Below are 26,158 nucleotides of genomic sequence, written 5' to 3' on the forward strand. Positions count from 1 at the left end.
ATTTAAAAATTTGACTCCGGAACAAGCAACCCACAACAATAGAAGGCTTGGCTAGGATGTGGGACCAACAATATCTACTTTTTACGGGACGTGTGGGGTCCACACGAGCTTTTTTTGTTGTCAATGGAGGGGGGAGGGGGACCGCTGTTATTTAAAAATCGAAAGGGAAAGGGGACTGGGCAGAAACGTGGAGAAAGGGAAGGGTTATATTATTTTTGTATATAAAACGCGGTCCATTACCGCGCTTTATATAAAACGCTGTAATGGACCGCGTTTTATATAGCAGTCTTATCAGCTTTGTGTAAAACGTGGTCTGATAGAGCGTTCTATAAACCGCGTTTTACCTTAACGGTCCAAACGGCCGTTAAGGTAAAACGCGGTTCATAATCGCATTTTATATAGAAACGTAACTTTTTTTTTTACACTTAAAAACATATCTGGAGTTAAAAAGAACCACATTTAGGTTCCGGACTCTAGAAGAGGTTAAAAAAATATAATCATTTTGTGTTTGTCTATTTTAGGATGTAGGCTCTTTCCTCAAAACTTTTACGAGCGGAAGGAGCTATGTTAAACACTAAATATTACCCTTGCTTTACCGAGATAAACATAGTTATAAATGACTAAATTTTCTAGTCCTTCCATGTTGTAAAAGGAAAGTTAGATTCATTCAACACTCTTCTGAAATGTTTTCTTAGGGACCTAGCTTAAATGAAGAACAGAGCGGAACTAGAGAAAACAGCATAATGTGACTGTATTTCTCATTGATTGAAGCTAACTGTACAATCAGATTTATAGAGGCTATTGTTAGCTATGTTATAGAACTCAACCACTCTTTGCTACACATAAGGGTTGTCGCGAAATTGTAAGTACTCTTTTATCTTAACTAGAGTTTCGGGTTCGAGCCTTATATATGAAATCGCCTTTTAGGAAATGCTTTACCCCCAATGTGAAATTTTCCGGCACAAATACGGATTTAGTCAAGTTCCAATACAGATATCGAATAGCAAGTGAAAAACCAAAAATACAACCACTCCAGCACAAGCTGTAACTCCTCTGAAAATTAACTAAACCTCCTACTTGTTGCCAACTGATTAACCAAACTAATTAATGATGCAAGTTGTTAGTTAAACACGTGTGCTCTTCTATTATCCAACCAGCATTAACAATTAGGGACCGTTTGGTATGATGGATAAGCAAAAGTAATCCTGAGATAAGAATTTAGTACCGTCTTATCCCTTGTTTGGTTATTAATCAAGGGATAAGTGATCCCTGAATTAAAAATAATATCGGGATAACTTATACCTGCCAAAGGGTAAAATAGTAATCCAGGATAAAGCACTAAAATTAACAATCCCATGATTACTACAATATAACAAACAGTCTATAAGAAATAATACCAGGAAAACTAATCTAAGTATAACTAATCCCAACATAACTAATCCTAACATAACTTGTCTTCAAACCAAACGACCCGTTAATTTCTGCATAGACATGTATCCGTTAACTTAATGGAATGGCTGTGAGAAAATTGTGCAGCAGAAAATAGTCTAAACCCTCTCCAATAAAGAAGGTGATAAGCAAATCTGGAGCCGGTCTAAAAGAATAAAAGCAACTATGACAAACAACTTTTCTGCAAGACAATTGAATGACCTGCTTCATTTAACTTGACTGAAAAATTGATCAGCAGATTAGAGAAACAGACACAATCACAAAAGAGACTGTAAGCAGAATGACTGCAACCGTTTTTGACAGCTAAAACATGTGATACAAATAATATTATGAAGATACTTAACATGGCAGTTAAATAGTATAAATAACTGAGCTAGAAGCAGGGGAGGAATCCATATAGCTTCACGAGCACAAGCTTCCAGTCTTTTTAAGGCGAGAAACTCGTTTTCGATGGTGACGGCCCTGTCTATGTTGTTCCCATTCATGCTCGCCTCTCAGGACCTTATTCCCGCATGGCTGACAAGTGATCATAATTATAAAGCAAGTATATCAGGAAAACTATATACATGTTGCATGATTGGCAATTATCACTGAATTACAAATAGTTGGATACGTGGGGTTTATCTTCATTTTTACTTTTAACTCATCTTTTTTTGAGAAAGAAGACATGGAAGGAATGTAGCAGCTATTACTAACCTCACATACATACTGAGTCCAGAGATCCTTTTGCATCAACTTCAGTTCTTCAGAAGCATTACTGCCATTCTCTGTACTGGATTCCCCAGTGAGAAAGGATTTGATTATGCCGGCAGAGGGTTTGACCACTTCTACTGCCCATAAATCATCAGAGCCACCTGTGTAAAATAAATTCAGATGTTCACAAGTACAACCAAAACCAAAACAAGGTACCTGCTAAGAAGAAAGGACAATAAAATTGAAGTCAAATTTCAACGTAAATTTACAACCAAATCACATACTTATAATGGACTTTGTGGCATCAACATAATGTATGTTCCAACCAAACAGCATCTGCAGCCGATTAAGCCTTCTCCTCTGAGAACAATTAGACAATCAGCATTAGACTAAAAAAAAAGGTCTAACTCAAAGAATCTCAGGATCACTAGCAGCTAGTGCACTGAAAGCCCGAAATTTTGCAAGTACTTCCTCGGTCTTGTATTAAATGATTGTAGTATAACTTAAAAAGGCTTCTCTCTCTCGTGAAGGGGAAGAGTATAAGAATTCCATGTCTACATCTTTTTATGAACTTTGATAAGCTATATATCTTCCAGATATTCCCACCCCATGGAGGCAAACTTGAAAAAACTGAGAGTTTTCCACACAATCATTTTTTACTTGGTTATACCTTGTTTAAACATACAACTAGCCACCGTAGAAGGAAATAGTACTTACTTGACGTCGGACTAGTCTTCGTGTGTTCAATTTGACATTTTCAATTGCTTCAGTTAAAATAGCTTTCTGTTCATTATTGTCGGAGGAATCCATGATATGCTGTATATTCAGTTCCAATGTCTGATCTTTTAGTGTCTGAACATAAGACTCATCACAAGGTTTTTGATGTTCCAGTATGTAAAGCCTAAGAAATGGCTCAAATTCCCTAACACCGATGGCCTGCCTCAAGCCTTTTGTATAGTCTGCATCCAGTGTATAGATGTCAAAAACTTCCTTAAGTAGACCAGCATCAACCATGTGATCAACTCTTTTATTGACAAATGGATCCATAGTGGAAAGGGATGCATTCACGCATAAGAAGCAGAAATCATATCTCGAATTATCAACTTGGCCCCAGTTCTGCCCTGCCACAAGCAACAAAATAGCATGAAGAGATATGCTATGGAAATACACATCACCAATCAACAGGCTATAGCTAGTTCCCATAGTCTCCTTGATAACTAAATTGAGCCTGTCAAAATTTCTCAAGAATTCTTTTGACAGACGAATGGGCATATGTAAATGTCTTACAGTAGTTTGTGCATTTTTTTTTTGTTTTTATTGGATGAAATAAGTGGGATGCCATTAACAAGAAGCTTCCAGAGGATGCATAGATTACAAAAGAAAGAGAATTATCAGCCCAATGACAAAATAATTATTGTAATACTAAAGTGATGATAAATTCCAAATAAGAGTCAGGGTTATATACAGGGGTAGAATTAACCCAGCTAAAAAGATTAACTAGACATTTGGCCTTGAGCGCATGGCTGGCAGTTGAAATGCCATCAAAACATCTTTGATTCCTTTCTGTCCATAGACACCACAAAATACAAGCAGGAATCATAGACCATATCCTTTTGATGGACTTCCCAACTCTCGAGGCATTCCAACTCAAGAAGGCCTCCCTGACTAGCATAGTCCAGTGCAGTCCAAAAAGTGACAAAAAACATGTTCCACATGCTTGTTGCATCTGGGCAATGAGGTGACTAATTGTCTCTGGGTTGCAAAGGCACATGTAACATCTGTTAGGTAGTTGAAAATTCCGCCTGATGAGATTGTCTTGAGTTAAGCATGCTCCCTTTATAGTGATCCAGCTGTGCATTTTATTAATAATGTGGATTATCCTCCTATAACCATTAACAATGAGTATTCCTAATTTCTCTTCTCGTTTCGATAATTAATCTTAAAACAAATATCATGTTTCTGCTTATTAAGTATAAATGGAATCTCTTTCGACCATTTTGTTGTATGGACTACTAGTATTTCTTACATGAAACATGGCACTGCAATGATTTCCAGTAGTATCAAGATAAACAGATGGAAGAATGGAAGAACGTAAAAGCAAGAGAATCTTAAACTGACAAATATTTGAGCTTTAGCAAAGTGAAGGCTTGAAAGAAGGTTGGTAGACAGGGAAACCAATATGATGGATTGATGCATGTATATCCATGGATATTTGAGTTCCGTGCACCAAATTCCATTTTTCTATCAAAAGAATTCAATGCAAATATTTTCTCAAGAGTATCGTAGTAAAGGGAACAATCTGATTCCATCATGTTTTTTTTAAAGCAATCTGATTCCATCATGTAGCAGCTCAAAAACAATTACAACTATTTGCAAAATCCAAATCTTACTATCATCAGAAATTAACACAATTAACTTTATGGAAAATTATGTTAATATAACCAACGAATGAACAAGAAGAACACACCTCTACAGTCCTCTCCTGAAGAAGTTTGCTTGGAATAACACCAAATCGTTCGTACAAATTCAGGTATTGGTTGATCTGCAGCTTATGGCAACAGATATATCAAATGAAACCTCTAACAATAGATAGGAATCATAAGTCTCTATGAAGCATTGTTACTTATTCCACCTCAGAGATTGTATCTTTTGTAGGATAAAAGCAATTACTTTTTAACAATTCTACCCCTAATAACCATCTGCTCAAAATAAAGAAGCATTGACATAATAACTCTGAATATATAGTGTCAGAGACTAGAAATCACAAGAAAGGCTCAAGGTGAATACAAGGACAGAGAACTCTTAATACAAACCAACTCAGTCCTAGGAACACATAACAATGGCAAATAACTTTGGGGAAAAGCTAGGTAAGTGGATCTGCAGCTTGCAACTTGAAGCAACGTGCATAATCAAACCCAACAATATAATGTCTCAACTAAAACCGTTGTAGCTGTGATATGTTAGAATAAGAGAGCAATTTGTGTTAAATCAATGTCATTGTAGTTGTTACATCTTTAGAATAAACAAAGCAATTCATTGTAAATAGTCCTGTCCAACCAAAAGATTTTCAGCTCATTGCATCATGCAAAGAAACTAGAGATCATATGAAGCCAAACATAACCACACCTTTCTATCATTATTTGGATGAATTCTGTTAGCTGCAACTGGATCAATATCTTTAAGATGGTTGTAAGCACAATCATAATCCTCGCCCATAAATTCAACTTCAAGATCAGGCTGTTCATCTTCTGCAGAGAAAGGAGAAAATTGTGAAGAGTCCCACATCCGTAGTTTTAAGGGATGGGTGGTCTCTTAATATGGCTTGAACAATCCTCACCTCATGAGCTAGCTTTTGGGGTTGAGTTAGGCCCAAAGTCCTGTTCTTTAACAATAATCATACCTATAATCCTTTGGTTTTGAATAAATAAATGTTGACAAAAAAAACAGACAGAACTAATTGCTTACCTTGAGAGTCGCTTAAGCAATTTGATTCTGGGTCTTCAACAGAATCATCAAGAAGGAATGGACTCACAAGAGCCTAAATGCAAACAAATCAAATCAAGAAAAAGATAACTAACAACACCAGTTAGGAAGATTTCGGGAGAACTGAAAAACAGAATTTAGTAAAATGGAAAAACTGAATAGTCACGAGTCAAAGAAAAATCAACAGATTTAGCTGCTAGCCTCAAACAGAGAAAAAAAGAGTTGATGCACGAGTATATTGCCGATATTGGAGCAGCTGATGGTAGGCTAAAAATATAGATTTTTGGCTTTACTTCACCTATTATTTGCTACACTTCAATTGTGTTTGAGCTCAATTATGGACAATTTATACTAATTACGTCTTTTTTGTTGTGTAGGTTGAGAATCTGGGCTAAGACAAGTTTGTGGAGCTAAAATGAATAAAATGAGACTTTGAAGTCTGAGTAGAAGTCCGAGGATAAACCGGGATCGAGTTCAGAGGTCTAGGATCGGATATGTATGTATAAAAGAAAAATATTCAAGGCCGAGATTTGCATTGCCACGACATGGGACACGTCATGTCCAAGGTGTTGTTGCCTATTGGAATCGTCGTGCAAAGTTTTGCATTTCTCTGTAAAGTGCCAAAGGCATGGCGTGCCACACGTAGTGGGCCACTAGGTGGCTGTCCCCTTTGAGTCTGACTAGACCAAAAGCTCAAGGTTTCTGAACATCTCCATTGACATGTCGTGTGACACATAGTGTCAGGAATATTTCGGCCCAGCATAGTTTTATTTCGCCCCATTGAGGTTATTTAGGTCCAAGACTATTCCTACACGGTGTAAATACTTTCTAAACACAATTTTGAAGGGGGATTTGACCTAGGAAGCTATTGGAGAGCGGCTAAGGAGTAGAAACACAAGATTTTCATCAGTTTTCTCACCAACGATCGATTCAAGACGAGAGTTTATATAGTGAAGTTGGTTTGGATGATTTTTATGTGTCTTAACTATTTTGTAATAACTTTCTCCACATCTATGGAATAGTTTACCTTAGGGTTTGACATGATTTGGTGACTTAGTTGTTCATGAATTTATCTCGTGTTTAATTGCTTGAATTAGTTGGAGGAGCTTTAATCTTAGTTGTGATTTTATTCTTATCTTGTTTAATCAAAAAGGAACATTTTATTGAATATTGTTGCAATGTATGCCTTAATTTACCTTGGTGATTTTTAAGGTAATCGAAAGAGTTTTGTGATTTGCCGTTTGAATTAAGATTGAGAAATATTTGCGAGAAATTTTTCTTAGACCATTCCTACCAACGAGATGCTTGCATATTTTCTCTACATTTTACATTAGCTTATTTGAACGGCTTAGGTTTTAATTGAGAGAGGAACCAGAATCCGATTGAATTCGTGAAAATCAATAGAACCTTAAAAGTGAAATTAAACAGAGTTAGTTCCTGAATAGCAATCTTGCACCTATCTTGTTATGACCCTTCCTTCTCATATTGATAGTTAACCGTCGTAGCTCAATTCTCAGTTTCCTGTGATCAATTCGACTTATTTCTAATTTTAGTTTGTTAGTTATAGTATTAATCGTCCCAATTCAAAGGTTTATTTCTCCTGAATAGTGTTAAGCCTTAAATTACTAGAACATTGTTTAAACCAATCCCTGTGGAGACGATAATTTTCTATACTATCTTTGACTAACGAGCTTTAAATTTATATACAGTGGTTTGCGCTTGTCAGCAGCTCATAATATAAGAGACAGATGCTAATAGTAGTTAAGTGCAGCACTCACCAAAGCTAACTCTATAACTAACCCTGTGAAACATTCTGGAGAAAAGTAAGTTTCTGATTAATCAGACTATTGAGGTAGCCAACTTATGTAATGATATGTCATTTTGGTCCTAGTGTCTTTGGAGATCTCTATCATGATAGACTCCATGCACACAAGCAAAAAACTGGAGAGTGGAAAAGTGTAAAAGAATACCTGAATATAATAATTTGTTCCTCCAACTATAACTGGCAACCTATTGCGGGACCATATATCACTTATGATCTGAAAATACAAATAAAATAAGAAACACATTAGCAGAAAGAGTAGTAGAGAGATACGTCTGTTGATGGGAATATACGTTTCAAGAGCTTTCTTCAGATTTTCCTAGACAAGATGGCTCAGAGACACTAATCAAAATTGCTATAAGGAAAGACAGGTTAGTTATGCCTAGTCAAAGAAGTAAGATGTGTGCTCCAAAGTAGTTGGTCATTGAAACTGTGGAGAGGAGGGGACTGACTGCATCCATTCTTTTCACAATTTCACCTTGTATCAGGAGAGAAACAATAGACAGAGAAATCCTTAGTACATGCAAATAGATGTAGATATTCAATTCATCCGTGCTGCCACCACCACCCCTCAATACAGCAAACTTAATGGCTAAAAGGAGATTCTTTGTTATCTAATTAGCCAGAAATTGGAGTATACTCATACAATTCAGATTCACTCTTTTTTTTTGAAATGATAACATAATTCAGATTCACTCTTTACTAGAAGAAATATCTTCAAAAGGTTTATGACTAATTGTTTTCTATAATTAATTGAAATAGTTATTGTCACCTTATACCAAAAGAAGATTAACGAAAGGTATACTCAAAATTTTAGGGGTTTATTAAGTGGGCCAGGTCAGGCCTCTGTCTGACCTGACAACAATTACAGCCTCCTCGTTAAGAACATCAGTGTGCCCTTCCTTTTGCAATACTTAAAAGAGTAACTCATGGCACAACTATTATTACAGCATTCTATACCGCAGAATTCAAACTTCCGGGTAAACGAAGAGGCTCCCAAGAAGAAGGTGATACTTCTTCAATGGAACAAATAACTGATCATCCTAGTGCCTAGACTAGAGGCTTCAAAAGGTTAATGAATATCGGAATAAACTTCAAGCACTAATAGGTTCTTTGTTGTCATTTAAGCAAAAGGTAACACCATATTTACCCATTTCAAACAAAGAAATAAGCACTAGAGCCGTTATTGAAGATGCAGATTTGGTGGTGACTTGCATTATCAGAACTACATCATCCAATGCCCATGGACATTCTAATAAATCTCTATATATTTGTGTGTGTCCATATGTGTGTAATCCCTTATGTACAAGATTGAGATTAAAAACCGGGAAAAGAGGCCTCACAGGGAAAACTGAGTCACGAAAATCCTTTGCAGTAAATTCAACACTAGGGTTGATAGTACCAAGAAGATGATGAGGAACTCCTGTCACAACCACCCAAAAACAAAAATTAGATACTTGATGCAATATGCACAAAGTTACACAACAGAATAGTACTCCGTTCCATTTTATGTAGCACCTTTCTTTTTTGGTCCATTCCAAAAAGACATCGGAAAACTCTTAAATATTAATTCCTTTTTAACATTAAAAATAGAGGTTAGTTTTGGCATATTATGTAGTATAATTTGATGGTCCATCCCATGACCCATGTGAAAGGAAGACAATCTTCTTTTGGCTTGAATTGTCAAGCCAACCAAATCAACAGTGAAAAATATTTGGCAACGCTCTGAATTCACAATATGGCATTTGACTTTTGCTTATATTGTGATGTCATTGATGACATCGAGAGAAGCCTTTCTAACACTATAAATAGAGAGCTCCTGGCTCATTTGTCGGACACACCAAAGCAAAGAGAGTAAGAGTGCAATTCACATAGTAAAAAGAAAAACTCTGTGAAGAAAAATATAAGAGAGAGTTTGAGCAGTATTATAGCAATGTAGAAAAATCAAAAGAAGGTTAATTTTTTTGAATGTGTAGTGGTCTTGGAGCGATCCCTGGTCGTTTGTTCTCAAGAAATAAACCCACAATTTCCGTGAAGCATCATCAATAAATGTAAGAAAATATTTGTTACCTCCCATTGATTCTCCATTCATTGGACCACAAACATCAGAATATACTAAATCAAGTATATTCGACTTTCTTCCATGAATTGCTTGAATATGTTATTTTTTGAATAAACAATAATCACAGCACTCACAGTTGTACATTTTGAAAAGGAAATAAGTGACTTCTTGGCTAGGATATGCAATCCCTTCTCACTCATATGGCCTAATCTCTGGTGCCATAGATCAGCAGGGTGTCATCTAAAACCAAAAGTAATCCACCTTCTATCTCAGCAGTTGTCTTGTACAACGGGCATGGAGCAATATGATCCTTTGGTAAGCCTCCACTTCGTATTGGCGAAGTAATTCCCATACCCGTCTCGATCTAGAGCGATTCCTGAAATCAAATTCATTCGCAGATCTGGTACGTGCCGCACATCTTTTAGAACTAATGTGTATCCAACATTTGTCTTGATACAAATGTCACCAATCCCCTCTTTGAGTGACTGGTATTTCCTATCTTGACCATCCCAAAATCTCCTACTTTGTACCTACAGAAGAATTCTCTTACCCGTGTGGCATGGTAGGATGTTGTCGTGTCAACCACCCATTCTGACTCTTAGCTTGCTAAGTGCATGCATTCCTCCTCGTGAACGAAGAGAACCACCGAATCATCGTTGTGCACTACAGCAATTATGTTGACATCATTCTTCTGGTCACTGCTCCTTACCTTTATTTGGGCAATCTCTTTTGAAGTGACCGGGTTGACAGCAACTGTAGCAATTTCTAGCTTTTGATCGGTTCCTAGACTTTTCAGTTTTCACGACCTTTGGATTTATCACGGCTAGCCAAAGCTCTATAAAGACATTTTTCTCTGTTTTCCATGATAAGAGCATGTCTCTGGTTTTCAGGCTTCTTCCATCTTATCAATGAGTAGGATGGCTAATGTGACCTCTTTTAACTCGATGATATCTCTACCATGTAACATGGTTGTTGCCAAGATATCATAGAAAGATGGCAACGTGTTTAGAAGCAAGATGCCCTTATCTACTTCAGTGATTTTTTCTCCGAGGTTTGCTAGCTATGTGACTAATCCATTATTCCATTATTTAAATGGGACAAGAAATTTGTACCTTCACTGATATGAATGGCATAAAGTTGCTTTCTCAAAAATAACTTGTTTGTTAAAGATTTGGACATGTATAAACTTTCTAGTCTTTTCCAAATACTACATGCACTATTCCTGTCGCCGACATTATTGAGAACTTCATCTTATTGCACTAGCCGCCTTCTTATCCATGGCGGCCCAATCCTCAACTTTCATGGTTTCGGGCTTTGTTTCTTTGCCATCTAATGCAATGTCTAACCCCTGTTGGATAAGTAGGTCTTTTGTCCTTCTTTGCCATATGGATTACCATTGAATCTTTTTACTTCATATTTTACTCCTGATAATTTTTTTGTCACGGAGTAAAATCGACAGTAAATAATTTCTGTGAATGAGCAGAACTTTTGCTTAGATACCAATTGTTTGGAAAATAACCCCCACAGAAATAATATTCATGGTATACGACTGTAATAAATACGGATAACTAAAATACAGTAACCAACAACAATAAAAAGAGAAATAAGGACACCGAAATTTTACATGAAAACCCCTTCTGAATAAGGGACAAACCACGGCCCAAGAGGAGCAATTGATTTCATTGTGGCAAGCATTTTACAATTTGTGGTACAGAGTAAAATACTCCAAGACCACTATGCACTCAAAAGAAATAATTCTTCTTTTGATTTTACCACATCACTACAATACCGCTCAAACTCTCTATTTTCCTCTCATAGCATTTTTTTTCTTACTCTGTGAATTGCTCTCATACTTTCTATGTTTGGTGTATCTTACAATGAGCCAGGAACTCTCTATTTATAGTGTTAGAAACGCTCCTTTTGGTGTCATCAATGACATCACAATGTAAACAAAAGTCAAATCCCATATTGTGAAGTGAGAGCAATGATTGACTGCCAAATCTTGCTCACTATTGATTTGGTTGGCTTGACAATTCAAGCCAAAGGAAGATTGTCTTCCTTTCACATGGGGCTCGGGATGGACCCATCACTTATATGTCAACTGTCTCTTTTTCTTGCTTAGAGTTCATGTACATTCAAACATTGGCACATCAAATTAAATGATACAACCAGGGAGAACCACACCCCAAAAGCTAGTTATCAAGGTGGGAGAGCCCAAGGCTATATAAATCCCACATCAGCACTATGTGGGACTCATAACAAACCACCACGTTTCGCGCTAGACATTTCTAGCCCCCGGCGAACACTGCAATAGTGGCGTCACCATCCAAGGCACGATTGGCACAGATGGTGGTGGGTAGCTCTGATACCATTAATACAATCCAGGGAGAACCACACCCCAAAAGGTAGCTATTAAGGTGTGAGAGCCCATGGATATATAAACACCACATTTGTAGTACGGACGTGGGACTCAAGTCTCATTCCTTGCAATAGACCGTAACATTAACGGATCATTAATTATACTAAACAAAAAAGAAAGCACCTTTTTGCTCTTGGGAAGTCACCTTGTTGGTCAGAACATCCAATCCACTGTAAACCTATCCCAGAAAATTGCAGAGATAAAAGACTGATAAAAAATAGCAAAGATAAAAGTAAATACACAAATTATTGGACTTTCAAGAGTATAAAAAATAGCTATACCTGCATAGAATCAGCGTTGATGATTTCAATAGGGAAGTATGAAGCCAAGTCAATAGCAAGTTTTGATTTGCCAGAACCTGTTGCTCCCATTATTACTACAACTTTTGGCTTTGAATTTGAAGTGTGATTGAGGTTTATTTCAGCTACTTTTGCTCCATTGTTAGGGTTTTGCATTTTGTCTTCATGCTCTTCACCAACTTCCATTGCTGCGCTACTCTTTTGGTTGCTGTTTTGCTGACAAGAACCTGGAGGAGGAAAAGTATAATAATAGAAGCTTACACTTTGGCTCATTTTCTTTTAGTTAATTAATAGTTTAGCATCTAAATGTTTTCTGGTTGCAGATTTAGTGGGCGTTTGGACATAAGAATTGTAAAATTCCAAAAAAAGTGAAAAAATTTCTCAAAATTCATTTAAAGTTGTCCCCCGGTATACTATTGGATCATAAAACTCCCTGCCGCTTACTATCATAACAAATGTATCCTTAATTGGACGGAGGGGACACGTGGCACTCATCCGTGTCTTTTTTACATCTGGGCACATATTAAATCGACTAATCTCATTTCTTTTGACCCGATTCACTTCAAAAAAACCATTGTCCGACCCAAAGTCCACCCCCATTGCTTCTCTAATATCGCTATCTCCTCTTTTCCTTCTCACTGTTATAAGCATGGCCGAAATTTCCACCAGCGAACTCGCCGAAAACGATGGAGAATCTTCATATTTGTCACCTCGCACTTTCTCTTCCCCTTTCTCTATACCTACACACATATTTATACACAGATCCGGAGAAATATGACAAAAGGTCAAAGATCTAAAGTTTTGGGTCGAGATTTTACTGGATTTGACCATGAATATATTTTTACGGTGAGTCATTGTTTTCTTTTTTTATATTTTTATTTTATTTATCACATCCAGAGACGAAAGAGATAGTTAAAACTCCAACCATCCATTTTTTACAGCTTCGGCGAACCTCCAACGGCTTCTGACCCTGCATTGCTGCCTCGTCCTTTATTTACACTGCTCCGGCGAGACATTGCTTAGCAGATTCCGATGCTCTAGGTTAAAGGCAGAAAAGTTTTTATGAATACTGCCATAAATCTCAAATCCATAGATTTAGATGGTTGAAAAAAACATATTTAAAAGTAAACTAGTATGAGTTCTACACCATTTTTGGCCTTTTGCAATGTGTTGCTTGAACTACATGACTGGACTTTTGATTTTGGATCGGATAGTGGTTTTCTTGAAATGAATCGGGTTAAAAAATGGAATGGGCTGATTTAATGTGGTGCAGCCACGTGGCATTCCATCTAAAATAAGGATATATTTGTTCTATAGTATAACGGTAGAGTTTGAAATGACCAAATAATATAAGGAAGGCGAAATATATAGTTTACCCATTGACCTTCAACTCAAATCTCTCTTACACAGTTCTCCTCCACGGGCAACCTTTTACACACCCAACCTTTGTAGAGTGTGTCTAAGACACGCCACTTTGCCTGCGTATCTTTACCATCAAATAAAGCGCGTGAACGGGAGAATTTTTGTATCAGATGTCGGTTTTTTAGTTTTGTTTAATTTTTTTTAAAATAGGGTCATCTTCTTCCTTGTTTAAAAATCACCAAACCTACCATGGCTACTTCTTGACACTTAATTAGACCCACTTCTCTCCACATCCACTAAGATTTTTCATATCTCTTCTTGTTGATCATTAGTCTTTAGTTTTGTAGATTTCTTTGTTAAGAAATTATAATTAGAATTCAACCATTAAACTCTTTGTAACTCCACCAACCATTAAAGCTTGGCTCAAGTGTATGTACAGAAAATTCTTTTCTTTTCTAGAAAAGCTTAGCTTGAGCTTTTGTCATGGTTAAGTTAAATTTTTTGAAAGGGTGAATTTTTCAAAAATAACTCCAACCATTAAAGCTTACCTCAAGCTTTTGCAAATAAGCATATTCTTTAAATTTGTTAATGGGTAAATTTATAAATAATTAAATTGTAAAATTCCTAATCTTCTTCGCTAAAAAATGCACATTCCTGTTTATTATTACTATCTTGCTGCTTTAGTTGTGGAAATCGAAAGAGCAAGAAATTGAAAGTATGGTGATGGCAGTTATGGTGGGCAAGATGAAGAATATATGGATATAATATAATTTTATGTGCTATCTTTTTATTATTAGTCAGTGACACGTGTCACGACTTTATTGGCGTGTGACAATACACATGCTTTGAAAATCTGGTGAAGAAAAAAGTGATGTGTCTTAGACACACTCGACAAAGGTTAGGTGTGTAAAAGGTTGCCCGTGGTAGAGAGGTGTGTAATAGGGATTCGGATGCAAGGTCGATGGGTAAGCTATGTATTCTACCTATAAGGAAAGATAATTTAAACTATTTTTGATAGTACAGGGATATATTTAACCATTTTCCCGTTTCTAATATTAGGTTTTCTTGTTTTAAGTTCTTACTTCTTACCATTTTCGCTCCTTCCATCCTAATTTTAGAAGCCAATTGGACAAAACTGTGGAAAGTTCTTTCAAAGATTCTTCGGGAAAAAAATAATTATGAGAGTTGAAATGTTGTTTTAAAGTTGTTTTGTGAAAGATTTGTGAGTCTTTTGTAAGTTCAACGAGAGCTTTATTTTTATTGGAGGGGAGGAATATCTTCTCTAACACATCGTTAATTTCAAACAAAATTTCAACTTTTTACAAAACAAAATAACATGATTTTGAAAAAAGACCAAGTATTAGAAAGCAACTTCATTTTGTGAAGATGTTGCTCCTTAAAACGCTGCCTTATTGTTTGGACTGAGATATCCTTGAACATAAGATGAGATTTCATATGTTGAAATATCAAAATTTTAATAGTCTAAATGACATGTGTTTAAGTGTCGTTTGAGATAAATTCAAATAGGGGCATTCAAAATGACATGTTTGCAAGTATCATTTAAACAGAGTTTAACAAAATGAATTGTGATTTGTGTAGTTGAAATCCAAAAAAAAAAATGGTACATTTTCCAACTGGTGCAAAGAATTTATTCATACATTTGATAAATTCATTTATACACCTTCGTTGCTAGTTTATTACCTATATTATTTGCTGTTCATTGTTGATTTTACCGAAAATTAGTTATCTAGGTAATAATGAATGATAAAGACTAAAGAGTACAACATTTATTTAAGTAACAAATAGCGCAACCTTTAAAAAATTTGAAGGAAAAAGTATCAATTTCTAGCAAATAAGGGAACATTGCAGAAAGCCTTTGTTTCCCATCAAATCCACCTCACAGTATGCATGTTGCATCATTTCTAAATTTCCTATTACATTTTCAAAAGTTCTTTACTAAAAATATATGCTTGTGTACTTTTAAAAGGTCAACCTTAAGGAGAGAAAAAGGAACCTTGAAGAAGCAAATCAGTTGACACAAATATAGCTAGTTATACAAGAGAACTTTCTGCATTATGGAAACCACACGTCAATTTGTTAGCGCTATTCGCTAGGCCTCCAGTGTCATTATCTCTGGCGCGGCATCCCAAATACTGAAGCTGCTACTTTCATTCGGTACTGCTGCTTCCTTGATGTGGGAACTGAGAACTTCCAAATATATGTCAGGATTGATTAATGGCAGCAACTCGTCCACCAGACATAGGTCCAACAATGGAGAGGTTGAGTAAAACTCAGGCTAGTTATCATTCATTTCGTCTCCACATTTCTAATGGAGAGGAATAAGTGAGGATTTTTAGGAATTCGTCCACCTTAAATCAAGTAAAATGAAGAGCACGCTTGGCAGCTTCAAGGGTATTCTGAAGAAGCATTGCAACTGTCATAGGACCTACTCCTCCGGGCACAGGGGTAATTTTAGAAGCTATCTTGACTGCTTCTTCGAAGCAAACATCTCCAATCAAACGATAACCATTTTCACTCTCAGGGTCCTGCACCAGTTAAACATACAAATGACCTTATTGTTTCAAATGTACATCAATTAGTTAAGTCAATTTTCTATTTTCGATAGAAAAGTTATGACTAATCCGACTGATGTTTGGCCAAAATGCTATATTTTTAGTACATTACCCGCCCTATATTTTGTTGGTTTAGTGATTAATTGAGCGACATTTGAGCTAAATTATGTTGTTTTATGTAGGAGCATCGCAAAAAAGAGCCGAATGAAAATTGCACGAAAAGAGGACAAAAATGCAAGAAAAGAGCACAAAAACACCAAGTACCCAAGCCCTGGCTACAGGCCAACCAGTGTTGTGAAGAGCGTGAAGTGAGAAAAGCAACAACCCCCATTTCACGAGAAGCGAGAAGCGAAGCGCTCGCTTTTTTGAAGTGAAGCAGAATTTAAAAAAAAAATTTAAATAAATATTGCATAGACAACACATGTAATTGGGCAGAAACTGGAAAAACTTGGCAGAAATTTTCTGATAAAGAACTGAAGGTAAAAAAAAAATCGCCAGCATTTCAACGCTTTTTGGACGTTTAGAAAGAAAAAGAAAAAGAATAAGAAGAAGAAGAAGAACCCTAGTTGATGCTTTGAGATTATTTCAGAAATCAGAAGTAGATGATGAAGAGAAGAAGAAATCGTACTCTCGCTGCTGCTGTTGAAGAAGTCCAGACAGTGTTGTGAAACCGCGTTTTTTAATAAAATAGGGCTCGGGTATTTTAAACAAAGAAGCGGACGCTTCTTCTCGCTTCACCGCTTCTCGCTTTTTACCGAGAAGCGATCGCTTTTCTTACCTGAAGCGACGACCTGCACGCTCCGCCTCGCTTCTCGCTTAAAGCGAGGAAGCGAGCGCTTTTTTAATCACTGAGGCCAACCGTAGCCCGCTTTACCGTGTCATAAGCCAAGCATAGCCAGCTTGACCGTGCTGCAGGCCAGGCGTAGCCAGGCTGACCGCGCTATAAGCATGACCTCGCGAGGTCTATAGCCCGGTGATCAAAAGTCACGGATTAAAAGGCTCCAACCCGCATTTGGACTCAAGGACTTCGGCCCTAACATATAAATACTCCCTACACGAGTTGAGAAAGGGTTGGACATTATTTTGGAGAAGAAAAAGACTACAGAGCACTGTGGAGCAAGAATCAAACGAGTTTTCCCTCTGTTTATCTCTTTACTTTGTAGTTTAATGTCTTTGAACATCATGATGATTGTTTATACATTTATGAGTGGCTAAACTCTCTCATCTAGGGTTTGATGGAACCTATTGAATGATGATTTTCCACTACGTTTACTATAAATTTGCCGTTGATCTTTCTCTAATTGTTCAAATATATTTTTGTTGTTGATTGATTGAAGAGCTCTCAATTAACTGTGCCTATTTAGTGTGTACTGCTCGAGAGAGAGTACGTATTTAGGTAGTTGTTGAACAACATCACTCCTAACGTATTTGAGAAATCAATACGGAGAATTTAAAGGCGGGATTAGAGATAATAAAACCTTGGTGCGATCGTAGTGAGCGGTGAATTAGTGTCAGCTAGCATAGTTCGAGAGAATACGTCTAGTAAATTATGGTAGTTGCTTGAGGAGAGCTACGACACCCAAAGTACTCCAATCGGTAGAGAGTACCTAGGCGAGTTTATAGGAAATGTAGCGGAAGAGATTTCGTCAATAGGGGAAAATCATAACCCTAGACTTTTCCAAATCTTGTCTACAGCATTTGTTTTGTTCGTTATGAATTACTGCATTTAAAAACTTTGCCCTTCGTTAATAAACACTCAAACCATTTTTTATTATTTCTGAAAGTTGATTATTTGAATTCTTGCGAAACTAGTGGTTGTCATTAATAGGTTAATTCCCCGTGGGATTCGACTCCGAACGTGTAAACCGGATAATATTTGCAACGACCTCTAGACCTCTTAGGAGGCATAGTTGGGCGTGATCAAATTTTGGCGCCGTTGTCGGGGACTTAACGGTGATTAATTACGGCTAAAAGAATTGTTAGAATTCTTAGTTTAGTCAGCTTTCTCGACTAGAAATTCATTATATTGAAACTTTAACATTTGTAGTATTGTGTGTTACAGGTGCATGCCCAGAAACTCCTCAAGAACTGGTGAATTGTACGAAGCATTACCGGACCCTGAGAAAGTTTTCAAGGCACTAAATCGAGCAAACAAGAAAGACAAACGGACCCTGAGAAAGCTTTCAAGGCACTAAATCGAGCAAACAAGAAAGACAAACGACAACAGAACTCAACAGAACGAATCGAACTAGACATGGGTGACTTCATAAAAAAACAAAACAACAGAAACAATGTGAATGACCCAAACAATCAGGGTGTGGCACCTCTCGTGGCAGAAGCAGCCTTGTATGATTGGGCACAACCCCCGCTGAAAACCTGGTAACCGCAATTGCAGTCCCTCAGATACAAGCGGAATCATTTTAAATCACAAACAACATGCTACATTTGTTGCAGAACAAGGGACTGTTCGCGGGGTCTAACATTGAAGATCCACAGCAGCATCTGAAAAATTTCATGTCGATTTGCGTCATGCAAAGGCAACAGAATGTGACACCGGAAGCAATAAGACTGTTGTTGTTTCCATTCTCAGTGACGGGAGACGCTCAGACTTGGCTCAATTCGCTCCCCATAAACTCCATCACTACTTAGGAGGAATTAGTCAAGCTGCTTTTAAACAAATTCTACCCACCCAATAAGACTGCCAAACAAGTGGATGAGATATTAAGCTTCAGGCAGAAACCATATGAAACATTGCAAGAAAGGTGGGAGGGGTTCAAAAGGATGTTGGTCAAGTGTCCACACCATGGCATTCCTGATTAGATGTTGGGGCAAAGGTTCTACATGGGATTGGCAGACAACTTGAAGGCCAATGTTGATGCTTCAGCAGGTGGAGCATATTTTTAGCAAATCATTCAGAGAATGTAAGGTCTTACTTGATAAAATGGCTCAAAACTCAGGATGGATGACAAGAGACTCTACAACACTCATGTAGTTCACTCAGTAGCTCTAGACCCAAACAACTCCATGACTGAGAATATGGCTACTATGATAACGGAATTGAGTATCCTCACCAAAAAGATTGATGAGTCGAGCCAAAAGCAGGTGCACATAGTTGACACGACAAATGGAGGATTATGCACAACATGCATTAATCAGCCATATGTGTGCTCGTGGAGTGGTGAGAGTGACAATCAGAACTATCAAGAGAATATGAACTATGTAGACAACTATGGAGGCCAGAGACAAGGTGGTCAGAATTGGGGACAGCAGAATCAATAATATAGGCCAGCACAACATCAGTACAATAATAATAATAATAATAATCCCGGAGTTGTACGACCACAGGGTCAGGCTATGCCTTATCAAAGGCAACAAGGGTACAATCAGCAGAATAAAGAGCTATCAACAACCTCAACAGCAACAGATAGTGAGACAAGATGACAGGTTGTTCGAAATTAAAGGAACGGTGCAACAACTCATTGGGTCCAGCAGGAAAATGGAAGAAAAGGTCCACCAGATGCAAGAAAAGGCACACTAGATGCACGAAAAGGTAGTATCACACGACTCAGCTATCAAAGGCATTGAGATTCAACTAGGGCAAATATCAATGGCCCTTAATAATCGTCCTCAAAGGACGTTACCTGCAGACACACATGTTAACTCGAAAGAGCAGGGCCCGAAGCAGCTAATGGTTGTGAGTCTGAGAAATGGTAGAGATCTTGATTTAGAGTAAGAAATTGCTCGCGAGAGCCGACCAACTGAAATACTTGTGTTAGTACCAATTAAGGTAGATGAGTCGACTGAGCTAACAGAAGTAAGAGTGCAGCCAACCCAAGAGGAACTAAACAAGGGAAAAAAGGTTGCAAAGGAGAATGAGAAAGTGCAAGAGAAGGCATTAGAAAAAGTGCATGAGCAGGATCTAACTCAAGTCACAGGAAAGAAGCGACCTCCAACACCCTTCCCGTATAGGTTGGCTAAATATCAGAAGGAGGAGCAATATAAGAAATTCATGGAGATGTTGAAGCAGATTCAGGTGAACATCCCACTGATTGATGCCTTGAGGGAGATGCCCTGTTATGCAAAAATGATAAAGGACTTGATGTCTTGCAAGTTCGACTTTCAAAACTTACGCAATTGTTACACTAACTCAGACCTGTAGGTTGTCGTGACAAGACACATAGCTGAGAAGCTATCCGACCCAGGGAGTTTCACAATTCCATTCACCATAGGCAGCTATGCTTTTATTAAAGCATTGTGTGATTAGGGGGCGAGCATAAACTTGATGCCCTTGTCTATCTATAAAAGGTTAGTCATTAGAAGAGCAAGGCCCACATCCATGTTACTACAGCTAGCCGACCGAACGGTGAAGAGGCCATCAGGTATACTTGATGATATACTTGTGCAAGTTGGAAAGTTTGTGTTTCCGACAGATTTTGTCATTCTGGACTGTCAGGTTGACGAGGAGATTCCCATAATTTTGGAAGGCCTTTCTTGGCCATAAAGAGAGCTCTGATTGATTGTGAAACTGGGGAACTAAAGATGAGACTGAATAATGAAGAAATAACATTCAATGTGCAAAAGTCTATTCGGCGACCCGGTAAGTTTGCCAATTGCTCTCTGATTGAAGCAGTGGATGTGATCATGGAGGAGGAAGATGAGACGCTTAATGCAAAAGAACCTCTAGCAGCCTACCTCATGAACCTAGAAGAGGTAGATTGTGAGGACATGGCGGAGTGGGTTTTGGCTCTTAAAGGCCAAGGGTACTGGAAAATAGAACTCGAATTCGAGCCTTCACACTTAGAAGAAAGAAAGACCCATCTAGCTAAGCCATCAATTGAAGAGCCACCACAGTTGGAGCTAATATTGTTACCGTCTCACCTCAGGTATGCTTTCTTAGAACCTAGCTCGATATTACCTGTTATTATCTCATCTGGTTTGTTAGATGTGCAGGTAGAACAGCTTTTGCAGGTTCTGAAGGAGTGCAAGATTGCAATTAGGTTAGCCTGGTTCAGTGTGTGCCAAAGAAGGGTGGAGTGACTGTAGAGCAAAAGGAGAACAACAAGTTGATCTCAACAAGAACAGTCACAGGATGGCAAATCTGTATGGATTACAAAAGATTGAACAAGGCAACCTGAAAAGACCATTTTCCGCTGCTATTCATTGATCAGATGTTAGATAGATTAGCGGGGAGGTGCCACTTTTGCTTCCTCGATTGATACTCGGGGTATAACCAGATCTCTATTGCCCAGAGGATTGAGAGAAAACATCGTTCACCTATCTGTATGGCATTTATGCCTTTCGGAGAATGTCGTTTGACCTATGCAATGCACCTGCCATATTGAAGGATGAAACCTATTGAAGGATGATTTTTCACTACGTTTAATATAAATTTGCCGTTGATCTTTCTCTACTTGTTCAACTATATTTTTGTTGTTGTTGATTGAAAAGCTCTCAATTAACTGTGACTATTTAGTGTGTACTGCTCGAGAGAGTGTACGCATTTAAGTAGTTGTTGAACAACATCACTCCTAATGTATTTGAGAAATCAATACGGAGGGTTGAAAGGCGGCATTAGAGATAACGAAACGCGATCGCGGTGAGCGGTGAATTAATGCCTGCTAGCGTAGTTCGAGAGAATACGTCTAGTAAATTGTGGTAGTTACTCGAGAAAGAGCTACGACACCCAAAGTACTCACGATCGGTAGAGAGTACTTAGGCAAATTTATAAGAAACGTAGCTAAGGAGATTCCGACAATAGAAGAAATCATAACCCTAGAGTTTTCCAAATCTTGTCTACGGCATTTGTTCTTTTAGTTATAAATTACTGCATTTTAATTACTTTGCCCTTAGTTAATAAACACTTAAACCATTATTTAATATTTCTGAAGGTTGATTACTTGAATTCTTGCGAAACTATTGGTTGTGATTAGTAGGTTAATTCCCTGTGAGATTTAACGCCGGACTTGTAAACTGGATTATATTTGCAACGACTGCTAGACCTCTTAGGAGGCATAGTTGGGCGTGATCACCGACCAATCTTACTTCAACTGCCATGCGTTTACATGGACAAGATAATGCAATACTAAGAAGGGTCTTTAGAAATTACCTCAATTGGGTTTATTCCAACGTCAAGAACAACTGCTCCAGGCTTTAACCAGCTACCGCGGACTAAATTAGGCACTCCAGCTGCTGCAACAAGTATATCAGCTTCACGAGTAATCATTTCTGGGTTCTCTGAATATGCATGCACAATACTTACTGTTGCATGGTGCCTCTGAAAACAATGTTCACATCGTTTGATATGGTGAGAAGAAAATGCATAGACTGTAATACAGAGAGATTATTGATATGGACAAAATTATAATCTTAGAATTATCAATACAATCAACCAATTGGTTCATTTTTATCAAAGATCGGACACGCAGTATAATGTCTCGTTACCAAAGACCAGATATGCAGTTAATAAATCAATCCCCATGTTTGCTATACAAGTATAGTAACTTGTTTCTTCATTGTCATTTAACAATATTTTGTCACAAGCAATCTAGTGCTTCTTATAGAAACTGATTAAATTGAAATTGTAAAATAATGAAATTATAGTTAACCCACAAGGAAAAGCAGATATGATAAGGGAAATAAAATATCTATGGCTTGTTTTAGACCACAAATTTCAAAAGTCTTTCCTCTTAAATTCCATGCTAAATCAAACACCATAAAAATAGGACAGAGGGATAACTCTCAATCTTCTACATATAATTTTAGTCAAAAGTTGAAACAAACTTAAATTAGCCTTAAACAAGAAAATTTATGCTAGTTATTGCAAGGCCACATACACAGTATTAATAGTACTCCAATTTAACAATGCCACAATGAATGCCTAACATTCATCATGTCTAATACATTGTGCTATTGACATATAGATGACCCCTTAATGTGGCATAGAATGTAAAGAGCTGGATTTATAAGAGTGCAACAAATTGACAGCTATGTGTGACAGATGTATCACCTGCAACAACAAAAATGTAGGTAGTCCAACGATGTTGCTCCTTCCAATCACTACAGCTCTCTTGCCAACTATTTCGACATCAGACCTGAGCAGTAACTCGATGCAGCCTTTTGGAGTGCACGGGATGAACAATGGCTCTCTACCCTGAATGGCTAAGTTCCCAATGTTTAGTGGATGAAATCCATCCACGTCTTTTTCTAAGCTTAGTACATTCAGAATCTTTCCCTCATCAAAATGCTGTTCCAATCACTTTTGTTAGCACCAGCAAATATTTCACATACTTTTTTTTTTTTTTTTAGGGGGGGGGGGGGGGGGGGGGGGACTAGGCGATAATGACGAAACCATAAATAGACAGTAATTACAGAGATGCAACTGGTATCTCCCCTAGATTTCATATCTAAAATTCTGAATTTCAACCATTGTTATTCAACTGTGTTAACATCTGTTGGGGAGAAAATGACGATAAATGAACACATGCTCAAGTTTAAGAATCAACTACATTTTTGGAAACTGATAGTTCCACGCTTTCATGCAGTGTCTTTCAAATAAAATGGATAAGTTGATACTACTTAGTTGAAGATTTACCTGTGGCAAAGGAAGCTGCACAAGAATACCATGAATTGATGCATCCTTGTTATAATTTGATAATGCATCACAGACCTCCTCTTCTGTACAGCTCTCGGGGAGCTCAGCAAGTGAAAATCTGAAGCCAACCTCATGGCAAGCCATTATTTTTTTACGGACATAGGCAAGAGAGTCTTGCCTTTTCCCCACCAATACTACGGCCAAACCAGGAACCTTTCCTATTGACTCCTTCATTCTGCTAACTTCGACGGCTATGCTTGATCTAATTTGCTCGGCCTCAGAGTTCCCATCAATTATTCTAGCAGTCGCATTGTCAGCTGTTGAAAGTAAATTAAACTAGAAGCAGAACATTTCTTTCATTCTTTTTTGGTTCCTTCGCAGGAAACTTGAAAAGCAATAAATGCAAAACATAGATAAGGGCAGTGTAAGGATCATTATTCATTAGAAAGCAAGATTCTACAGTATTGAAGTTATAGGAACAGCCATGGTTGTGTAGCTTGAACAAATTTCACTCCCCAAAATATGACAATTATTTTACTTTCTAATGCTGCTAAAGATGAGATTGGAAGCATCATGTTTGAACGTTAGTTTGACATTATGATGTGAAGGGTGCTAAAGGATTGCTCCTAAGAATATAGTAGAGTTCTTTTACCCGAATGCTTCTTTAAAATTTGGTTTCTCTGTTAACTTCAGTCTCAACAGTAGCAACTAGAAGCCAAAAACCTCTAAACCCCTGCTTTTGGAGTCTGATTCACCCAATGAGAGCACCCAAATACCTACTAGCATGGAATGCCACAGTAGAGCCAAAAAAAAATCATCTTGTATCCCCCAATATTTTCTTATCTTTCTTTATGTTTCATTTGCAAACGTAAGGTTGGAGTCTTCATCTGACAATTTTTTCCCTTTTCTCTTCTTACTCTTTTGCACGTGCATTATTCCTTTCATAGTTGTCTTAAATTATTTTATGAATAGTAATTGCTAATAAATATAACATCCAAGGCATTTTAATAAACTTATCAATTATTCTACACCAAACGATAAATGATATTAAACCAGAGCAAACCATACAATGTATCCACACGTTATATTCACAGTACAATGCATTACAACACAAAAACAATACATTTCATAAAACAAGGATAACAATCATCCAAACAAGCTGCTAGGGCTCACAAAGGGGATACCTCTATTGAAAAATTAATTTGCAATGCTCAATTCTCTACATGACCGTCAGTGCTCAAAAAAGGGGAAAAACAACCAAAATACGGAAGGAAAAAGAATCTAGGATAAAAAATAGGGAAAAAGTGAGCAGCTTACTACATTTTGGGGAAGGAGGAGGAGAATCAGAATGGGCAAAATTGGAAGACCATTCATCGGGGAGGTCAAGTGAAACAAGAGGTGGAGACGACTTAGGAATTCTGGAACCATGCCGAATCTGAGACGTACTAAGAGGTCTTGATAATAATGAAACCATTCTTCTTATCGTTCTCACACCTATCATTTTCTTCTTTTTCACTGCTGAAGAGAGGAGAGACTGAAGGAGAGAAAATTCCCTATGGGCTATCAAAATGGTCCTTAACGTATAAAAGTTGGACAATTTTGGTTCTTAATGTATACCTCCGAACAAAAATGTAAAAATAACACCATTTAACCCATCCTATACTTTTTAAAAAAGTTTTAATTTGTACCCATATTCTAAACAACTTAAGTCCTCTTTCTCCTCCTCCTTTTCCTTGTCCTCCTCGGTTTTCTTCTTCTCCTTCTTCTTCTTCTTCTTCTTTCTTCTTCGGGTAACAATGATCGTTCTTTTAAGACTCATAAAAAGTTGTTGTTCATTTCTTGCAAACTTGTAAGAACAGTACAGTACAATTTGAAATATAATATTGCTTTAAGGACTAGATATCTGTTGATATAATATAAACATGCATATTCTTATCTTGCCCACTTCTGGACATAGCAATATCAAAGAAACAGCTGAAATTAGTTCCAGTTGCTACATTTTAATTTTGTAAGAGCTCCTAAATGCTGAAGTTCAGCAAATATAAACAAAAATTTTAGCTCCTAGAATGCTGAAGTTCAGCAAATACAAAACAAATTTCAGCTCCTAGAATGCTGAAGTTCAACAATTACAAAATAAACTTCAGCTCCTAGAATGCTTCAGCAATTACAAAACAAACTTCAGCAATTACAAAGCAGAAACTTTAGCCAAAGCGCGTTGTAGTTTTATTGAACTGAAATTTGTCATTGCACTATAAACTGAAGTTTGAGTGATTGCATTTGCTACTTCAGGCCGTATGTTTGAAGTTACACGAAAAGCGGGTACGCTTGCAATTTTTTTTGCAAAGCGGGTATAAGTTAAAAGGTGGCCCAAAACTGGGTATAGATGCAAATAGCCCTTAATCTAT

General features: G+C 37.4%; 2 protein-coding genes and 1 long non-coding RNA gene across 6 annotated transcripts; 1 reads left to right on the top strand and 2 right to left on the bottom strand.

Moving 5' to 3' along the window:
- On the bottom strand, positions 1,717-13,226 carry LOC109226935 (tRNA dimethylallyltransferase 2). 3 transcript variants are annotated; one of them, XM_019391878.1, is made up of 12 exons: positions 13,153-13,226; positions 12,210-12,454; positions 12,052-12,106; positions 8,791-8,870; positions 7,596-7,664; positions 5,608-5,680; positions 5,269-5,390; positions 4,610-4,684; positions 2,860-3,258; positions 2,427-2,502; positions 2,146-2,303; positions 1,717-1,965 (listed from the first exon to the last, which is right to left on the bottom strand). In XM_019391878.1, exons 1-12 carry the CDS (start codon positions 13,157-13,159, stop codon positions 1,852-1,854), a joined length of 1,473 nt encoding a protein of 490 aa, XP_019247423.1. In that variant the 5' UTR covers positions 13,160-13,226; the 3' UTR covers positions 1,717-1,851. The 3 variants fall into 3 exon arrangements, with proteins under 3 accessions (XP_019247423.1, XP_019247422.1, XP_019247421.1); XM_019391877.1 differs by lacking the exon at positions 13,153-13,226 and having other exon boundaries at positions 5,269-5,387; positions 12,210-13,049; XM_019391876.1 differs by lacking the exon at positions 13,153-13,226 and having other exon boundaries at positions 12,210-13,048.
- On the top strand, positions 12,985-13,376 carry LOC109226936. Its single transcript, XR_002068184.1, has 2 exons — positions 12,985-13,073; positions 13,169-13,376. It is a non-coding gene; the product is annotated as an uncharacterized LOC109226936 (long non-coding RNA).
- On the bottom strand, positions 15,444-25,363 carry LOC109226937 (bifunctional protein FolD 1, mitochondrial). Of its 2 annotated transcripts, none has more exons than XM_019391880.1 (5): positions 25,074-25,363; positions 23,754-24,070; positions 23,169-23,405; positions 22,269-22,436; positions 15,444-16,135 (listed from the first exon to the last, which is right to left on the bottom strand). In XM_019391880.1, exons 1-5 carry the CDS (start codon positions 25,252-25,254, stop codon positions 15,965-15,967), a joined length of 1,074 nt encoding a protein of 357 aa, XP_019247425.1. In that variant the 5' UTR covers positions 25,255-25,363; the 3' UTR covers positions 15,444-15,964. The 2 variants fall into 2 exon arrangements, with proteins under 2 accessions (XP_019247425.1, XP_019247424.1); XM_019391879.1 differs by having other exon boundaries at positions 25,071-25,363.

The sequence above is a fragment of the Nicotiana attenuata genome, chromosome 6, assembly GCF_001879085.1.
Source record: "Nicotiana attenuata strain UT chromosome 6, NIATTr2, whole genome shotgun sequence".
Classification (NCBI taxonomy): domain Eukaryota; kingdom Viridiplantae; phylum Streptophyta; class Magnoliopsida; order Solanales; family Solanaceae; genus Nicotiana; species Nicotiana attenuata.

Excerpts from the sequence above, each read along its gene's own strand:
- LOC109226935 (XM_019391876.1), bottom strand. The coding sequence starts at position 12,500 with ATGAGCCAAAGTGTAAGCTTCTATTATTATACTTTTCCTCCTCCAGGT. Across the intron at positions 5,681-7,595 it reads GAACAAATTATTATATTCAG|GCTCTTGTGAGTCCATTCCT; the intron begins GTATTCTTTTAC and ends GTTTGCATTTAG. Across the intron at positions 2,503-2,859 it reads GAAGACTAGTCCGACGTCAA|AGGAGAAGGCTTAATCGGCT; the intron begins GTAAGTACTATT and ends AATTGTTCTCAG.
- LOC109226937 (XM_019391879.1), bottom strand. The coding sequence starts at position 25,254 with ATGATAGGTGTGAGAACGATAAGAAGAATGGTTTCATTATTATCAAGA. Across the intron at positions 23,406-23,753 it reads TGCAGCTTCCTTTGCCACAG|CATTTTGATGAGGGAAAGAT; the intron begins GTAAATCTTCAA and ends TGATTGGAACAG. Across the intron at positions 16,136-22,268 it reads TTGGAATAAACCCAATTGAG|GACCCTGAGAGTGAAAATGG; the intron begins GTAATTTCTAAA and ends TAACTGGTGCAG.